Here is a 20,975-nt window from a genome sequence, read left to right as displayed (position 1 = left end):
CGGTGTTATTTGTATCTTATCAAAAAGTCTAGATGAAAAAGGCGAATCACATCTGATTTAAGATGTTTTTAATGGATTTCAAGTAAAACTGTTTTTATGCCCCTGCCACAGCAGAGGGGGCATTAAGTGTTACCCTTGTCCGTCTGTATGTCTGTCCTTTTGTACGTCCCAAAATTGGTTTCCTTTCTCTAGCTTTAGTTTGCCTCAACCTATAGCGTATTACCACAAAACACAGATTAAGTTCGAATTTGGGTTGCGTCAATTTTACCATTCTTGAGTTATGTCCCTGTGTCCCATGATCACAGTCTCCATTTATTAATGAATTTATTCAAGAAATTATAGAAATTATAAAAAATGTTACAAATGAGGAAGAGAGTGATTTATTGCTTGAAACTCAGATTTATTATTTGAATTGATTACGGTACCTAAATTGTTTTATTATTATTTTTTTTTTCAGTTGATCATTCCAGAGTATATTTATCGAAGCCACCTATAAGTGAAAAAATCAGACAGTCTGACTATATAAATGCTAATTATGTTGATGTAAGTAAAATTTACAGTTTGATTGTCTCTTGATAAGGAATCATCTGTTATATTAGGACAAAAATCTTGTCACTTAAAATTGAAATAGTTGAAATAGTTTTGATTTCCCAATTTTGTCTATGTAAGTCATTCTGTGAATATTGAAATGTGTAAAATAAAGATAATTTATATAGCCTTCTGCACACAGAATGTAAAAAAAGAGAACCAAAAACATCATGAAAATGGGTTTTAGTAGTAGGTTAAGAAAACAAAAATGACAGGAATGTTTTATGTAATCCATATGGTATTTGAATTCCCTGAGAATGGTGTTGTATATGGATATGTCTCTGGCTAGGACTTTCTGATTTGTCCATAATTCATATATGAGGAAATCAAATTTGCAGCATAATATACGAGGACAGAATAGTATTTCTAAATTGATCCATTGTTGTAAGTGGTTGCTCCTCATTTTATCAGCTTTTCTAAAATATTTAACAGTTCTGGGGTTTTCTTAGGCAAAACATGGATTTTTCCCCCAGCCAATCTTAATATCACTCAAAATTGAAAAAAAAATACACTTCTGACCGAACAATTCAAATTTTTGTTATTTTTATCTTATTTTGTCATTCAGTTTACATTTATTTCTTTCTTCATATTTTTATGAAAAAAACTGACATGTCTCTTTCCAGCAAAAAGTTCTACTTTTTTATCAAATGCTTTCACTCAGAAACACAGACCTATCTACATTTTTTTCAATTTTTGATATATTTTACATTTTATATCTTCAAGGAAATGATTTATGGAAATCTTGTCATTCCAAATTTCAGCAATCTTCAAATTGAAAATATATTTCATTTTACATCAAACTTTACACTGGTGTTTAAAAAATTTAGTCAGTTCTATTTTAATTTTATATGTGTTGAAATAAATTGTTCAGGTTGAACCCATGTAAATTTAAGATAAGTCACATGTTTTTGCTGGAGCATTATTTTAACCTCACCTTACAGAAGCTCCAGGTAAAATTCAAATTAAAGTCATTAGTGGCAAGTAAAGTAGTGAGGTCTTTTATAAGTTCACTTGTAAGACTTTTTTAAGTACAGAAAAAGGTTCTATTAATAATTTTAGACTATGAACATGATAAAACAAGCCAGGTGAGATATGACATTTGCTAAGTTTGAAATTCTGTGATTTAAGTGTACTATGAAATCCACTAACTGTAATACTGCATGTATATTGATTGCTGTGATTTTTTTTTTTTTCGCTCTCAAAATAATTGAAAAGCGTCTTCAAAAACAGAATGTATTTAATTTTTATTGCTAGGAATACACCATAACATAAAAAGTGTTGCATCAACCATTACAAATACATCATAATCAAGTCTTATATATTATTATAGTGTAGGATGAGCAGATTTATTACAGTGTTTACATTAATTTCTGTCATTTTTGTGAAGATTTAACTTTTTAATGCAGGGATATCACAAATCCAAAGCCTATATAGCTACACAGGGACCAATGCCATCAACATTTGGTGATTTTTGGAGAATGGTCTGGGAGCAGAAGTCTGTTGTCATAGTGATGATTACTAAACTAATGGAAAAAGGAAGGGTAAGTTAAGTTGTCACATGATGAGTCAGTTGTTTGCCTTTTTTTTTTTTTTTTTTATTTCATATGAGTCATAAAGGATATAAAATTGGATGTGTGAATATGATTTTCAGGTATTTTTATTTTCCTTGTATATTAAAAATAAACTATCTCATTGACCATTTGAATTTGATAAAAAAATAAAATCATAAATTTTCCATTCTATGAAATTACATTCATGAGAGGCCACAAAGCATTTTTGTATTTTCAATTTATTTTTCTGCAAAATGTAGGAACGACCAAACATTTTTTTGTCTCTCGCCTTGACAGAGTGAAAAAGCGAGACAGAATAAAGAAATTTAAGGAGTGAATGAGTTCATAAGAGCAACAAATTATTTTGGTGTGGGATAATTTGTTTCTATTACATGTAAATTTTGTTTTCATTTAAATAGATATTTAGATTTGAAGATAAAAATTGATAAGCAAGCAACAGGTACTTTATTGAAAATATTACATTTTTTTGTGTTTTTGTTTTTAGAAAAAATGTGATAAATATTGGCCAGAAGAAGGCCTGGAACAGCATGGGAATATAGCTGTTAAACATTTGAACACATTTTCTAGAGCTCATTATACTGTTAGAATGTTCTCGCTGAAAGATACTAAAGCAAAAAAGGTAAGTCATGACAAATGGTAACCATTACATGGTATATTGTATCTTTTTGTGACCTTTAAAGTTTTCAAAGGGATATATGTCCCCAGAAGGTCAAATGTCACTTACACTTAACATGGTTGGTAAAAATGTGTTCCAGTTTCGCAGAAAACAACATTTGACACACAGATCAAATTTGATAGTTTTACGAACATCATTAGGGCAAATTTTAGGTCAGTCTTAGTAATATCCCAGAACTCCAATGAAGTGCATTGTCAAATACAGTTTGTAAATGAACATAGAAATTAAACTCTGCAAAATACTGGCACTTGTTAAATTTAGCAAATTTTTCTGAACCACTGAAATCAGCAAAATTATCAAAACAGAAAATAATTGTGTAATATCTTTTATTTTTAAAATTCAAACGTTTCAACTGATAAAACATCTGTTTGTGTTTGAAAAAAAATAGCACAAAGTTAAAAAAAATACAAAAAAGAAATAATATTTGAATTGTTGAGTGGGCCTGAATGGTTTTGTTTTCATCTTACATGTAATTATGAAGGTTTATTCAGATTTAACATGCAACAATACACATAATTCAGTTTTACATAGCTATAGTTAGAAAAGCAAATGAATATTTTTTTTCTTTAATTCTTAGTTGAATTATACTTTCCCTGATTGGTTGATTATTTTTTAATAATCAATGTGTGGTCTGTGTAATCTCATTTCTTTATTTGTCAAAATTCAATTATCTTGCTTTCCTTTGAATTTCCTATTATGCTGTCATGAAAAAGTGACCAGCCTGATGAAGTCACATAGAAAGAACACATCTTTTTGCAGATTTTTGAAAAAGATAAAATGTAGCTACATATCGTATAAAAATCATAGGAAAAACAGATTCCACCATCAAATCTAGTGCGATGTGATATTTTTCTACTCTATATAAAAATAAGGAGACGAGGTATGATTGCCAATGAGACAGCTATCCACCAAAGTTCAAATGAAGTGGATGTAAGCAATTATAGGCAACCGTACGGGCTACAACAATGAGAAAAACCCATACTGTATAGTCAGCTATTAAAAGGCCCTGACATGAAAAATATGAAACAATTCAATTGAGAAAACTAACAGCCTAATTTATAACAAAACAATTAACAAAAAACAAATATGACAGACATGAACAATTGACAACCAATGAACTACAGGCTCCTGACTTGGGACAGGCACATAAAGAATGTGGCAGGGTTAAACATGTCTGTGAGCGCTTTATCTTCCCCCTAACCTGGGACAGTGGTGTAACAGTACAACATAAAAACAAGCTATAAAAATCAGTTGAAAAAAGCTTAACTCATCAGATTGATACAATGCAGGAAACATAAAACATAAACACAGACCAGACGTGGCAGGGTATTATCCATCCTTCATCCCTAATAACAAAAAGGACAATTAAGTCCAGATCTGAGAGTACTCACAGTTACTGACAGCTATTTCAAAGGCAATAACAAATAATAAAACAATTCATGTATCTCAACAGTTAAAATTTCAAAATTTCAAAATCTTGGCAATCCTCATATTTTTAACATTGAAATTTTGATAGGCAGAGTGGATAAATATTGTATCACACTCGATGCAATGGTAGAATCTATAGTTACATCCATACTTACTGATTTCACATTGAAGTAAATTTTGAATTGTAGCAATCTTCAGAGAGAATAGTATACCAATTCCACTATACAGAATGGCCAGACCATGGAGTACCAGATTTTACATTGCCTGTACTCAAATTTGTACAGAAATCAGCATTTGCTAATCCACCAGGGGCTGGACCCATTGTTGTACATTGCAGGTATGGACTTTTTCAAGGAAACATTACTTTTCAATATTTTGAAAATTGTTTACTTGTAAATATTTCTTTATTTTCCTTCTTAGCTTCATGGAAACTGAAGAAGGTCAGAGTCTAAATGTCTTTAAAAAATAGTTTAATTACTACAATAAATTAAAATTAAAGTTATTTTTTCATTTCAGTTTTTAGCATTTCATTGATTAAAATGCTTTTAAAATTATTTTACAAGTTTGAGTTTCAAAAAAAATAGAAGAAATAATAAGAGAAAGAAATGTAATTGGAAATTTCTAATTTTGTTTTGACAGTGCTGGTGTAGGGAGAACTGGTACCTACATCCTTATAGATGCTATGATAGAGCAGCTTAAAGACAAGGGTACCATAAATATACCACAGTTTTTACTGAAAATTAGACAGCAGAGAAATTTCCTAGTCCAAACGGAGGTAAGATAATATTCACTCTTGTTTTTTAGACATTATCACTATTTGGGATCTTCAACACTTAAAATATTTACTTCATACAACAATCACTTTTGCGTTGTGGCATCAGAAATCTTTTGTGATTTCAAAATTTTAGGGGAACACTTGTCATGTCCAAAAATGATGGACAAATAGGAATAAGGTGTTTTAGTTCAGTTGTTTCTGTTTGTGAGCCCTTTCAGGTAACCTGACCTCCTGTCAAACACCTACTTCCTGTGTGCTGATGCTTTTGAATTTTCAATATATTGAATGAACTTTAAAACTTTTTTACACTTTTCTCTGAGAGAACTGAACTGAATGAAGGGCTACATTTAGTCAGCAGTTTGAGAGTGATTAGTTGTAAAGTGTAAGCGCTTTCCATTTCTGTCCGATACTTACTTTCTGTTTTCCAATACTTTCAACTACAGGTAGGGGTTTGCTTATCACAACAATGAGTGCATTCTTATATATTTATTTTTAGGAACAGTACATGTTAATTCATGATGCATTGGTTGAATATTTACTTAGCCACGATACAGAAGTCAGAAATGGTGAAATAAACAAATATATACAGAACTTAACAAAAATTCAGGAGGATAAATCTTCATTACTTCAGAAACAGTTTGAGGTAAATATAGATTTTTTCAGTAGATTTTTAAGACAATGTAAAAATTAGTTTTACTTGGCTATCATACAGAATTTTTATGAATTTAAGGTAAAGGAGTGGGGCCAATAATACCTAAATTTGAAATTAGAATGGGACATTGCAATATCACATCTAAACACACAAGTATTTCAAATCTGAAATATATAAGTCATCATTATACACTAATTTATCATAAGACAGCTTCAGTTCACAGGCATTACAATAAAAAGTACGGTAAATATAAATTTCATGAAATTTTTTAAGTCCAAGGGTGGTAGTTCTGTTAAAGATTGGATCAACTGGGACAAAAGGTAAGTTCTATCTGTAAGTGATCATTATATACTACAGTAATAGCAGCTAATGTACCATAATTAGATCAATGTCTGAAGACATAAAGAAAAGAGGCAGCTGTTTGATTTCTATTGAATGACAGATATGGGTAACACTATAGTCCCTAACAACTTAGTGGCTTGTGTTCACTGAGAAGGGGATATTAGGTACATTTAACCAAAGATTACCAATATGAAAATATACTTGAGTTTAAATAGCAAATCAAAAAGATGTCTTTAGAAGTATTCCATACTATATTAGCTTGAATATAAGGAAAAAACTCAATATATTATGGTATTTGATTTATATCATTAATTTTTTTCTGTAGTGTGTTTACTCTTTTTACATGTTTCAAATATATATTTCAGCTTCTGGTAGCTTATTGTCCCAAAGAAATAGATAAATATCCAGCCTTGGAAGAATATAATGTGCCAAAGAATCGTAGAGAAGAACTTGTACCCATGACTACCAAGAGAGTCCAAATTCCCACTAAACCAGGGATACCAGGATCTGATTATATTAATGCAACTTTCCTTCAGGTAAAGAGTGATATAGTTATCATCCCCCCCCCCCCCCCCCCAAAAAAAAAAAAAAATTTATAGGGGTTATATAGTGGGTGCACATTATGGGGTTTTGGTTACTGTGGAAAAATTATTATTCGTGGGATACCAATTTTTATGGATTTTGTTGGTATAGGTGTACCACAGATTCAATTGTTCAACGAACATCCGTTTAGTTAAAAGTTTAATTTTCAGCATGACAGCTTCACTATGGAGGAGTTGGAAAATTGAAGAGCATAAGGATACAAACTCTGTGAATTACTATTATAGTGTGTGCTTTAAGCAAATGATTTTACTTTTTAAGGGAAGTTGCTATATTACAGTCGAATAAATGTTTAATCATGACTAATAATTAAAAATAAATATCTCAGTACTTGATGCCTAAAGTTAAAAAGTTACTGTGAAATGTTATATTCACTTTTAGGGTCTATTGGTTGCCACATTATTTAAATAGAAATTAATTGCTGAAAGGACAACTTTTTTATGATTTCAGGGATATACAAAAACCAATGAGTTCATTTTAACACAACATCCAATGGAATCTACAATAGAGGATTTCTGGAGAATGGTCTGGGACAAAAATAGTTCTGTTATAGTGCTTTTGTCTGATATAGTGGATGATGAGGTAAGCATTTCCATGGTGATGGTGGTATAAAGAAAATTTGCATTTTTTTTTTGGTTCTTGTAGAGTATAATGAATTAAACTTTTTTATGGTGGTTTAATTAGTATGGGAGGTTGTGGGTATAATCCCTGGTCCTGTCAAAACCAATGACTTGAAAATTGATATTTGTTGCATCTCTGTAATTGAATCAGTAGTTAAAAAAAAGAGCAAAGAAGTACGCTACAAGCTTTGTGTTAGGGTAGAGTGACATGTCTTTATGTGAATTGCTATCTTGAGAGCCAGCATGTTATAATTTATTTCTGTATGCAGTAAAATACAAAGTAGGTTATTTCCTTAAGTTTACATGTTATTATCACAAATAAAGATGTAATATTTGTCACTAGACATAAAGCCTGTGTATGCATTAGGCAAAATAAAAAATATATATTTAGCTCCTCATGACTTCCCTGGTATACTTAAAACTCTACTGCCTCATGGACTATATTGAGTTTAAAAAAGTCAGCAATGACAGAAAATATATGGTTATTCTCTTTTTCATGTTATACTATTTTTTTTTGTCAGTTTAATTAGGGCTATTCCATTAAAATGTATGTGGGAGGGTAGGAAGGGAAGTTTAATTATTGCATGTGGGTCATGGGTCTGTTTTCAGTATGTGTCTATTACCATTATGCACAATTATCTAAAAAATGGTTCTTGGTTGTAGGGATATTTTGAAAGTCCCTTCCTACCCTCCCACATACATTTTAATGGAATAGCCCTTACTTGCTTCATATTTTCTTTGCATCTTTAATTTTATTAGAAAAAAAAAACATGCAGAAATTAAATGTACATTATTATCCCTAAATGACAAGAAAATAGTTGCACTTGAATATACTGTTAATGGTATTTGATTCCATAGTTGGATTTTTAACCATCTCTATAATGTGTAATCCTTTTATAGCAGGAATTTATCAAGTTCTGGCCAGAGGAAGATAATCCACTACAGGTAGACACAGGAATATTTAAGTTAACATGTCGTGAAGAAGAAACTGGTTATATGTATACAACTAGGGATTTCTTATTGGAATCTACACAGGTAATTTTACCTTGATTTCTAAACAAAGTCACCTAAAATGTGTGTTAACTGCAGACAAAATGCTATCCTTGTACAACTGACATTGAATAGTTTATATGGTGATATATAGAGAAAACTCAAGTGCACCCATCTTTAGGATTGCTATAGAATTTGACTTACTCAAATTCAGTACTTGGGTTTTGTAAATTTGATAAAAAGAATTGAACTTATACATGATAAATTTCAATCTGGCTTGCATAATCCTCTGAATGTAATTAGGACTGTTTCAGATTTAAACACAAGGGAGGATGGGAGGAACTCAAATTGATAAATTGTGGTTGTATTGTCTTTAGAATTTTGTTTGAATCATAAGTAAAACGATTATTTTAAATTATGGATGGTTGGGGTATATAAAAGTGCTTTTATATCTAGAACAGCCCTTACCTATTTGTGATCATAATTTGAGGCAAAGTTTTTGGGAAAAAGATTTCAAAGTATTGACAGTGTAAGTTATTAGAATTTTCACATATACATTGGAGTTCTTTCATGTTTCAGGACTTCAATACTTTTTGTCACTTTTTAATAAAGGTTTCCTTTCATAGCTTCTATGATTGACAGAACTGCACATAAACAAAATAAATCTTGATTACTTTTGATGAGTACATAGTTGATAAATCCTTTATGTTTACCAGTGAAAGTTATTTAAGGTCTGCGCAAAATGATTTTAGAATAAGATTTATACAGAATCTAATACAAGGCTATTGTAAATGCATCAACTGTCATTTGATTTCAAAGTCAAAAGACAAGAAATCAACTTTAAAGTTTGCATAAGATGCAGCATTGAAATTAATTTATAACAAGTTTTGTATTCTTATCATCTCTTGTACCAAGTATCATGGCTTTAAACAGAGGCTTCCATAAAGAAGAGCAAGTATCATGGTTTAAAACAAAGGTTGTGTAAATAATTAAAAGGTAACAGATTTTGTGAGAAAATATGGTGGTAAATAAATTAAAGTAAATTTGATTACAAAATGTATTTGTAGGATGACTATGTTCTTATGACAAAAATGATATCCTGTTCCAACTGGCCAAGAGACGACCAGCCGTTATGTAAAGCCTTTGATCTGATAGACACTGTTAGAGACATTCATAGACTGAATGATATAGGGCCTGTAATTGTCGTAGATAGGTAAGATTGTAATTTTAGATAGAGATAGATAGTACAGCAATAGACCATTTTCATATTACCGACTCTTGACAGGTTACCTTTTCTGTAGTAGGACATCCTGGTACTCGGTCAAGTAAGAGCAACTAAAAGAAGTAAAATCAAGCTTTCAATTTTGGGGGAAACTTAATTGTTTTATGTTTTATGTTTTATGTTTTCTATACGCGACAAAATCTTCAGAAAACAGTTATCTTTCCCACCAAATTGCATGTTTGATTTTACTTCTTTTGGTTGCTCTTAGTTGACCAAGTTCCAGGATGTCCTACCATAGAGTAGGTAACCTGTCGAAAAATTATATAATTCCGAGTCAAAAGTCGGTAATATGAAAATGGTCTATTGTTGTAGAGAAGTAAGATTGATATACAAACTGTCCTCAATATAGGAAGAAGCAGGGCAGAATTCAGTATAACTCAGTTGCAGACTACAATAAATAGAAAACACTTTTATGTACATATGTATAAAAGGAGATTTGGGTACTGCAAATTCAAATATTTTAGCAATGTTTTTATTTTTTCGAAAGTTGCAACTAGATAGATTTAAAAAAAATCATGTTTTATATTTATCATTATTTGTGTGCAGCCTTTCCTGAAATTGTAAAAGTTTATCTCACATTTTTTGTCCATTGTTCAACAATCACAATAATAATAACATGCAAAAATTTGTGAATTTACAGAATTTGTTAATAAAGAGATAACTACAAAAAAACCCAACAACACTAAAAAAAAACAAGAAAAGGCATGGAGAGGTCTTGGGTTTTGCAAAATATTGTCTTTACAATGGCAAAATGTTCCAGGTGTATGTCAAGATGACAACATTAAAGTCCATATACCTAACCATCAATTTCACCCATAAGATTTTTTTCTGGCAACAAAAGAGCTACAAGCTTTAGATTTTGTTTAAAACTAGTTTTAGCTTTCCATGATTTTAACACCCAGCCAAATAACTTGTATCATTTTTGACTGTATTGCATGTATTCAGATGGTATTGAATGTTTCTCATTCAGATCTTGATTTTATGTGTACATGTGATTTGTGAAAAAGTATAGGACTCAATTGCATTTCAATTTATGAATATGAAATAAAGTTAAATATCCAATTTGATTAGTATATTTTATGATTTTAGATATGGCGGTGTTACTGGATGTAAATTCTGTGCTCTCTGGTCCTCATTGGATCAATTACAACATGATAAGACAATAGATATTTATCACTTGTGTAAACTTTACCATAAGAAGAGAGCAGGAATTATTGGATCAATGGTAAGATATATCAGTTGCTGTGGATTTATGTATTTTTTTTATGTACCAACTTTCGCACATTGACGGATAATTGTGTTTTCAGAATATTTGATTTCGTTGCTTTGCTTGAAAACTTTTATTTAGTTGAACATTTAAATTCATGGTTTACCTACACCCACAAAATCTATGAAAAAGGTTTCAAAGAATAATAATGAATCCACAGTCTCATTAAAACAAGAGTGTTCTTGTAATTGCAAGTCATCAATGTTAGAGGTACAATTGATGTGAGAGAACATGCTTAAAATTCTTTAGGGTTGAAGTATAGCTTATTTTGTAAAACATTGGTGAATTGACATAAATTTGTTTTATATGTTATTCATTTTTAAAGGGAGATAATCCCATTTAATTTCCCTACCTTTCTAAATGATAGAATTGATTTATCCTCGAAGCATTCTGACATGTATCATTACACTATAGAAACAGGAGAAAACATTAAAATTAAAGCCGAAAAATCTGCTCATCTGAGGTACTAGGCTAATTGATTTGAACTGGAATAAAAAGGCTGAATTAAAACAAAAAAATTTTACTAAATCATAATGAATGTGTTTAAGAATTATATTCAATGATTCTGCCTTCCTAATACTACATAGTAGCACTTAACTGACATTTTGAAGATTTCTGCAAAAAAAGTGAAAACAACACTTTATAATTTTCATGTGTCCAAAGCCTTTTTCTGGATTTACCTTCATCAGGAAAACTCAAAGCTCAGTATTTGAAGGCCAAGAATGTATAAGTGGATATAATAAGATGTGGTATGAGTGCCAATGAGACACTCTCCATCCAAGTCACATTTTTTAAAAGTAAACCATTATATGTCAAAGTACGGCCTTCAACACAGAGCCTTGGCTCACACCAAGCTATAAAGGGCCCCAAAAATGACTAGTGTAAAACCATTCAAACAGGAAAAAAAACCAGTCTAATCTATATAAAATGAGAAACGAGAAACACTGATGAACCACATCAACAAACGACAGCCACTGAACATCAGGTTCCTGACTTAGTACAAGTGCAAACAAATGCAGCAGGTTTAAATGTTTTAATAGGCGCCAACCTTCACCCTACCTGAAACAATAGTGTAACATCACAACATAGAAAGACGCACTGTAAAATATCAATTGAAATGGCTTAACTCAATCAAAAGAACTAAAACAGTTGCCAAGATGCTGCTTGAGCAACACAGGCTTGTCTGTTCTTATAATTTTGTCATCTAATAAAATATATTACAATTTTGTCTGGCAGCAGTTTGAGATCTTTTAAAAGAATTTCAACTTGATTCAGCCACCTGCCTGACATTAAGGCTTTACATTTATTTGAAAACTGGATATTTTATTTGTTGGTTGATGATAAAATTTATTATTTTTAATTATAATTAATTTTTTATTCACACAGGGTGACTACTTATTCCTGTATAGTGCTGTAGAAAGTTACTGCAATGACCAGAATGAAAAAGACTCGGCATTAATGTCAAATCATTTGATTCTACGATCGTCAAAAAAGAATGGAACTGTTCCTCGAAGTCCGTCAATTCAGAATAAAGTTCCACGGAGTCCATCCTTACCAAATAATCACCATTCTAGTAAAGCAGAAACAACAATTGTGTGACACATGCTAAAGACCAGAATACCATGAAATCTTCTTGTTATATTATGTGTTCATTGGATGGACTCTGTCACTAGAAATTGAAACAAATTGAACAATCAAGTGCTTTTATTAGAGTCAGAATATGTATCCAAGTGCAGTATTTAGGATTTTTTCTGACTATGTCATATATATGTCAGTAGTATTGACTAGTATGCATAAATATCATAAAATAGTGTATGAAAGACATTGAACTCTTAACATATGCACACATCACTGTAAGCTGTGAATATATTACCTCAGCTCACGTAAATATGTGTAAACAGGTATCTGTCAGTCTGCAAAATATGCTTTGTAATTTATTTTTTTTTAACTTGGGCGATCTCATCATCTGCAACATCAGATTTTATTTTAATCACTATAAGGGTAGTCTAGTTGTGCTTTTAAACTTACACAAAACAAGTTTCTTTTTTTGAGAAATTTCACATATCATTTCTTGCAACCATGAAATCAATATTTATTTGGTTGATTCCACTTTAAAACTGCTGAGTTCTTCGTTACAATTCTAACCAGTTCTCTTTATATCTGTCCATTCTATCTTTAATAGAACATTTAAAGATGTAATGATGATCATCCTCAATTTGTTTACAATTGGTCCCATGTTTAAATACCTCAGTCAGGCAGATTGCCTTGATGAAGTGACATTCCAGTTTAATGATACAAACTAACATGTATTATTCACATAGTAGCATGTGTTTAATTTATATTTAATTTGTATTTTGATTAAGTCCAGGATAGTTTTCAAACTAGGATTGAAAAAAAACTTTTTGTGTTTTGTGAACAAAAATCAATTAGCTTTGAAATTTGTAAGTATAAAAATGTTTTTAAGTTTCATAAATAAACAAATTGAAATATGTCATGTCATTTTAGAAGAACCTATTTTGGGGGCATTTTAAACAGGTTGTCATACAAACATGTGATATTTCTTTTATTTTACAACTTTTACACCAATGAAGCATTCAATGTTTTATGTTGTGTAATTCTTTGTTGTCTTTTTTGTATTTTGTTTTATCTTGTTATTCTGTATTTTATATATACAATTATTGTTTCGTGCATGTGTATTGTGTATTTGATACTCAGTTTTATTATGTAAATATGTATGATTATGATCTTTCTTATTTATAAATACTCATGGAAGAGTTCATTTCACTTGATTTGTGTATATTATATATATATATGTAGATATCAATAGATAAAAGTAGATTTTTTGTTCTCCCACATATTTTAGCATTTAATCGTTATGGTAGACATTTTGAATCATGGCTTTAAAATTGTGTTATGGTATCAGATTTTGGGGGTTTCTTTTGAAAGAAAAAGGTTGCATAAGTTTTGGACAAAAGGTATTAGAAATAATTTCATATCATTTGGTTTTGTTGTTGGGGGAAGGACAGATCATTATGAAACATGCCTTCCAGTTTCTTTTTTAATTTGATCAAGTATTCCATCATATTTTATATTATAAACCTGGTGATAATATGATGTAAGAGAGTATTTCCTTCAACTTTCACTGAAATACTTGTAAAAATTTATATCTATCTCAACAAAGCTGAAGAATTTTATGTTGGCCCCTGTTTTTCTGAACTGATGGAAATTTTTGATTTTGTCCTTTTAATTTTCAAGACTGAAAGAGAAGGTTTAAGACACAGATTGAATTTTTCAATTTTAATAAACCTAAGCAACAGCAAATTAGAAGTAGGTACATCTAAGAACCTGATTATTTAAATAAAATGGCCAGTTTAATATCATATTATTTATAAAGTAATGCCACTATACGGACTCGATAGATGATTGTCATGTAAAACAATAAACAGAAAAAATGTTCATTGATTATAACTTGCACTGGAGATCATCAACCATTATTTGTATTGATCATTTTATCATTGTTCCTATGTACTGTAAATTCAGAAATAATTTTGATGATTTAATTCATGCAAAAAATTGTAATATGACAGTCCCATTTACATAACAAATGTTCAAAAAGCAGTGCCTGAAAAAAAAAACTACTGAACATTATCCTCATTAATGTATCAGAATTAACTGACGGCGGACTGAGAAAAGTTACATTAGAATTGTCTAGGTTTTGCTTGAAAAAACAAAAGAAAGCACCTGTGTTTGTTATGGCGCTGATTAACCCTTTCGCCGATGAGTCCCGGTTTACCGGGATTCACGCTTCAGACAGCTGACGATGAGTCCCGTTTTACCGGGATCGGAATACCTGTTTTATATTTCCCGCTCAGAACAGTGCAAACACGATTTATCTTTCTTTGTTGAATACCTGGATGAAAGTGTAAACATGGCGCTTCCGTTTGTTGAAAACCGTGTCAAAATCAGAGGAAATTTACGGAATTTACAAGAATTTAAAATGAGGGAACATTTTTTTTGAAAGAATATGGAAGAATTGAAGCCAAACTAGTATACTTTTTTGACATAAAATGTCGTTTTATATACAAAACACTTGGAATGGACATCGTTCAGTGTAAGGAATTTGTACAGCCTCATTAAATTTTTCAAAATTTTGCCGTTTTGGGTTAAAAAATTACGATTTTGGGTCAAAAAGTAGAATTTTGAGAATTTCACCTAGATAATGCCGAAAATTTGAATATTTTATGAAGAAAAAATTATCAAAACATGAACAAAACTGTGCACATGGTGTTAGTGAATGAAATAAAGACACAAAATAACTACAGACAAGTTTTTATTGACATTTATTATGAAGATCTCCCACTTGAGTAATAGTAGCCAGGGAAGCCATCGTCTCAGAGTAGCTTCTGTCTGGGCAGCTATCGGTGAAAGGGTTAAGAAACTACCAGATTCACACTTCATTAGTTTTTATTTATAATTTGAAATAATAAAAAATGGATCTATTTATTTCTGAATTTGTAGTAAATGTTTGAATTAACATGTGCTTTGTATAATTTGAGCAGCTAACATCAATGTGTCTTGCCATAAACAGTTGTATATACATCGGTTGTTTTTTGTACATTTGTATATTTTTCGTACACCAAGTCATTAAGGTGCTAGCTCTTGAACGTATTCACTTTTTAATGAAATAGCTATGGACAAAATACAAAGTAGTTTTTCAATCCATTTAAGTGAGCATTTTTCTTTACAAATGTGACAATGTGATGTAAAAATAATTTTTTTAAAAAGAAATGTATATGTGAAAAGGCATCATTATATGATTTCTATTTGGGAAATTTATGCATGGTATTTTTTTTATCATAAATACCACAGTCATTTGTTGTTATAGTGTAGTTTCAAAAGCTTTTTAAATATCAACGAAAATAATGTCTCATGTAGAAACATAGAAGTAGGCACTCCTTAGTTTTCCAAAATGGCAAGGATCTTTAATTGCAGGGTTTTTCCCCAATTTTGTCAAATTTGTTATGGGAAAGAAAAGTAATCATTTTTAAGAATTAAAATTATGTGCTAAATAAGTGCTTTGAACATACATATAGGGAAACTTGGGATTCATCAGGTTTCAGAGGAACTGAAATTAATTCTCTTGTACATGTAGATTTTTTTTTCTTTTCAACAGGTTATATTGCTCATCATTACTTAAATGAATAAAAGGAGGAGAAAATGTCATTCACATTCGCACAAACATATTTATTTTTCACGTTTTTAGGCCAAGGAACTGTTATTAGGCTATGTTAAGTGAGTTTTTGCATGCAATTTGGACATGTATAACATGAACTAAATAATGCATCTGTTTGAATTGCCTGAATATGATTTCATAACATTTTTGAAAAAGTTAAACATTTTAATGAATACATTTTAAAATTGTGAAAAATGGTTGCAAAATTATCATTAAATCATCACTCTTTGAAAACAAAGTCATAGATTTTTCAAAATTACATGTGTTGTTGAAAGATTTATTTTTTTTTTCTTTAAAGAAAAGGAAAATGATGGGTTTACTGAATTTTCTCTTATGTTATTCAAAAATGATTTCCAGGTGACTTGTCAGACTGAATGTAAGGTTGTTAAACAGTTAAATTTATTATTTACAATAATTTTCATCACAGACATAGACATAGAACAGTTTATTCATCAAAAATAAAATTTGTGACTTTAGAATTATCTTATTCCCATTAAAGTTGAAATTTATCTAGCAACATAATGTCAACTAAGAAAAACTTATGATTAACATAATGGTGTTTTGTAACGGTGATGGTTTTAGACAATTGCAAGATAGTTTTAACTTATATTAGTTGCAATCTTTACAAATAACCCTTTTTTTCAATAATTTTCCAGAAAATGTAAGAGATGAATGCATTATTGTTTTTTTTCCTTTTTTCGTTAAGTTCAACTTGCCAAAATTGTTTGCAAATCTTACAAAAATCTTTGGTTTCACCTATGAACTTCAATTTCAACTTACGGTCATCTGTCATTTAGATTATTGCCATTGAGTGATTTATTTGTTTTGACAATCATTGTTTTATGTTAGAATCTAGAGTATGTATTGGTTCAGTTTTAAACATTTTTATATCATTTTACAACAATGGCATAATTCACTGAATGAAGTGGTTGGTACAAGATTTCATATTTTGTAAATATTGCAAGAAAGGTTGTTTTGTTTCAATGTAGGTGCTTTTAATTCATATCAGCTGTACAAAAGAGTAATCAAAGCAGTGCTTGCAATGTTAGTTTTCCATTCAAGGAAAATTTTATTCCTTAAAATACGGCTCCATGCATGATAATTGAGGTGTTCAGCTCCTGTAAATAACTTTTTAAAACATTATTTTCCGGCAGTCACATTTGCATAAAAACTGACCCATTTAAATAATTTTACATGTAATTCAAATAAAAATTTGATAATATGAAAACATTGTTACTGTTTTGCTATCAGTCCAAAATTCTTATAAATTACACATTCTAATTAGTTCATGAGCAAAACATATTTTTAAATTTCAGACTTGTTAATAATGAGAAGTTCTTTTTTTCCCAATTTAATGTCTACAATATCGTAAAAATGATAACAAACTGATATTAAAGATGATATATTTTTTTTGGGTTTTACCTTTTTTGTGCCCATTTTTATATCTTTGTTTTGTTCAAGGAGTTACTTTTAAATTTTTTTTTAAAGATATGATAAAGTTATTAATGTTTTGGTTTTTTTACTGGTGTTGGATCAACTTTTTGGCTTTCTAGTCAGTCTGTTCACTTTGCACATAGACCACTACTGTGTGTTGACATATGTGTTAAGTCGTGTTTGGTGGAAAGTGAGAGAATAATTATATGTCTGTCTGATTAAAGGGAAGTAGTTTTTTTCATGGGTGTCACTTTTACAGAAACCTTGAGATTCATTAAGAATGTACAACTACAAAAAAGGACGATAAACTGATATAAGAAAAAACATATTACTTCAGACTTATGTATGTTTATCGTTTTATGCTTTTTTGCTATGGCATTGTCACTTTGTTTTCGATTTGATGAGTTTGAATAGTACCAAAAACTTGTCGGTTTAAATGATCAAATATTCAAGACAGTTTTAAATATGTCAAGGAAGTTGTTGTAGCAGTGTATATGTAGATGTTTTTTTCTCTGTGAAAATGGTATACACATTACAATATCTTGTGTTGTGGAGTAAGGTGTAATTTGTGAAATGATATTCATGGTTGCAGTATTCCATTTTACAACAGTATACCAATGTTTCCTCAGCATGGGTGAAAGTCTTGCTTTGAAATGTTATCATATATTGATCAAGAATATACTGGATAATGTAAACAAATTTTTTGCTGCTTTTATAGGACTTTATACTTATATCAAGGTATACTATAATGGGTATAGTCTTACAAATGAACAATATCTGAAGTTTTTATTAACAATTCTCATGAAGTTTTTATATTTCTGATAATTAGCTTGCTATTGAAAATGTCAATTTTTACTTGTACTTGTGCCATTGCAAAGTTATGGTGCTTAATGCATTAAACTAATAGACTTTTTTTTTGCAGCAATATATGCCAATAAACTCATCAAAGATACCAGAATTAAAATTTTGTACGCCAGACATCCATTTTGTCTACAAAAGACTCATCGGTGAGGCTCAAATAAAAAAAGTTAAAAAGGCCAAATAAAGTACGAAGTTTGGTCTATTTTCACTTTACACAGAATTTGGAATGCTATGGTTCTTTTTAGTTGAATAAGTTCTCTATTATCATCATTCATAGTTGATTCGACTATATTCATAAAAAACTATCATTTCCCCTGTTCTGTATAGTTACTCAAGTTTCCAGATTTTTCATTCCATAGTAAATTGGATTTACTCTGTACACAAGTCTGTATAAATACTATTTAGAATATTATTAGGTGATAGGTGTATCATAACTTTTTATCCCATTTTGTATTCTGGACTGTATTCCAATTAATCTCAGAAAGGGATCAATTGAAATGAAAATTTATGACGTTTTCTTCTCTAAAAATGTACAAAGTTAAATCTGTTCCTGGTTTATTTAACTAGAACTTTACCTTCCTCTGTTTGCCATACATTTTTATACATTATACAGTATTAGCAGGTTGATTTTAAATATGAATTATATTTCTTATGACTGCATTTGCCATATACTTATACTATCCATGTACATTATTGCTTCACAATACAATTTTGCTTTAAGTCAGCTTTATTGATGTTTACGAAAATTGCTTAAAAGATGCATAATGAATAATTAAGATTTACATTAATTGCCTGTATAAATGCTTTACAAGTTATAAAATAGAAATTTATGGTTTGCTATTGTTTACATATACATAAACCTGATATGTTCAGGCATAGTTGAAACTGATTATTAAAGTAAACAAGGTTGTGTCAGTGTATGTATTGTATTTCTGTTGTAAATGCACAGAGCTTCTGTGAAATTTTTGTACACAGCTGGTTTGCATTTTTGTTGATAGAAGATATTTTGTACCAATCCATTTTTGAGTAGCTATTTTTGAAAAATTGATTCATTAGCATGTAAAGTGATTTTTTGTCTATGTTCATAATTATTTAATGAAAATCATTGTCATTTGCGTATGTTTATATGAGCTTTAAAAAAGGGAAGATTGCAGTATCTGTATTACATTATATTTTGATTATTGAACATTTTTGTAAGTTAACAATATTTTTTCATATTTGATTTCTCTACAATTAATCCGACCTTGAACTACAATTAATTGACCTTGAAAAGAGTTATTAGTGACTGTAACTTTGTTATTTAACTGTAAACCTAACAAACTTTTTATATATTTATGTAACCTTTTTATAAGAACACCACACCAAATAACTAATTTCTGTATACTATTGATCTAAAAAAAAAATTCTTTAAAAATTATACGAAGTAACTCAAATGTTTAAATAATACCTGAATCTCATATTTTGAATAAGAAAATAATACACTTATTTGAATTAATTGTAAGTCAGTGTATGTATTGAATTTTCCACTGTCTTTCTACCCTAGCTTGAATAAACCACATTCAAATATATATCTATAGTCTTTATTGAGTGAACTTTTTGTTGTGGCCTATGTTTCTGAATTGAGACATCTGAATAACAATCTGTGATCTTGCAATGTTGTACTTCATTATCTCACTCAATGTAAAAAAAAAAAACACATTTGCATAGACTGTCCTACATGGGAGAATAAAGATATAAATAGTATGATTTTTGTCCGACCTGCGACGAAAGTCTAAAAATGCAAGAAATAGGGATGCAAATCTGCCGATGGCAGTGTTGTAAACTATTTCTGAAAAGCTTTATAAATCAGAAAGAAGGAGACCTTGATGCTTCATTCCTTGTATAAAGATGTCTCATGTTAAGAAGATTCTGTTTGTCTTACGTCAATTGTCCTTGACCTCTCTTTCAGAGTTCGGTGACTGCCTACAAAAACTGTATAGTTTTTTGTCTTGCCTGCAACGAACGAGACATAGGTGTTGTTTTTTTGGCAATGACTCGTGATAGATCAATGATATTTTCTATAAAGTTGCATTACTATCAGTACATTTTAGTTTGACAATCATTTTGATGCACTGCCCTCTATGTCATGGTGCAGCAACTTTGAATTGATTAGCAATATTGTCCATCAGATTGTCTTTTCTGAAATTTCTGCTGACAGGCGAGACATATCTCTGTGACAGTAGTTAATTGTTATATACATTTCTTGCTTATTGTGAGTAATACGATAATTTTTTTTGTAAATAGTCTTTGCTAGGTCTACATGTCCATGAGACGATTCACCTCATCTCAAAACCGTTTTATGGATCAGTGATCAAGGTTAAATTGATGTGATAAGGTCCAATACCAAAAGCAGTAGGTCAACTATATTTGGTGTATGGAATGATTGTAAGGTTTTCATGTCTGACTTTCAGGTTTCATCTGACCATGACTTTATTTCCAGGGTTCAGTGGTCAATGTTAAGTTTTTATACGACTGCAAACATTTTTTTGCGTCGTATAATGCTATGGTGTCGTCGTCGTCCAAAGACACATTTGGTTTCTGGACAATAACTTTAGTTTAAGCAGATGAAACTCTATGAAATTTTACCATAAGGTTCAATACCACAAAAGGAAGGTTG

The 20,975-nt window shown here is 30.2% G+C and overlaps 1 protein-coding gene across 3 annotated transcripts in view; it reads left to right on the top strand.

The window, feature by feature from the left end:
* The window catches only part of LOC127721168 (tyrosine-protein phosphatase 99A-like), a 59,524-nt gene extending 39,637 nt beyond the window's left edge, over positions 1-19,887 (top strand). For 2 of the 3 annotated variants that reach the window (XM_052227852.1, XM_052227842.1), the window contains 12 exons: positions 458-543; positions 1,995-2,129; positions 2,644-2,778; positions 4,452-4,600; positions 4,903-5,038; positions 5,535-5,681; positions 6,398-6,568; positions 7,083-7,214; positions 8,153-8,287; positions 9,310-9,455; positions 10,614-10,749; positions 12,178-19,887. In XM_052227852.1, coding sequence (XP_052083812.1) covers positions 458-543; positions 1,995-2,129; positions 2,644-2,778; positions 4,452-4,600; positions 4,903-5,038; positions 5,535-5,681; positions 6,398-6,568; positions 7,083-7,214; positions 8,153-8,287; positions 9,310-9,455; positions 10,614-10,749; positions 12,178-12,390 — 1,721 coding nt within the window. In that variant the 3' untranslated portion in view covers positions 12,391-19,887. The remainder of the gene's footprint in view (positions 1-457; positions 544-1,994; positions 2,130-2,643; positions 2,779-4,451; positions 4,601-4,902; positions 5,039-5,534; positions 5,682-6,397; positions 6,569-7,082; positions 7,215-8,152; positions 8,288-9,309; positions 9,456-10,613; positions 10,750-12,177) is intronic. The other variant, XM_052227846.1, reaches the window with a different exon arrangement.
* The last annotated feature ends 1,088 nt before the right edge of the window (positions 19,888-20,975 follow it).

This window comes from Mytilus californianus, unplaced genomic scaffold (genome assembly GCF_021869535.1).
Source record: "Mytilus californianus isolate M0D057914Y unplaced genomic scaffold, xbMytCali1.0.p SCAF_1, whole genome shotgun sequence".
NCBI lineage: Eukaryota > Metazoa > Mollusca > Bivalvia > Mytilida > Mytilidae > Mytilus > Mytilus californianus.
This window is presented reverse-complemented; position numbering and strand designations above follow the sequence as displayed.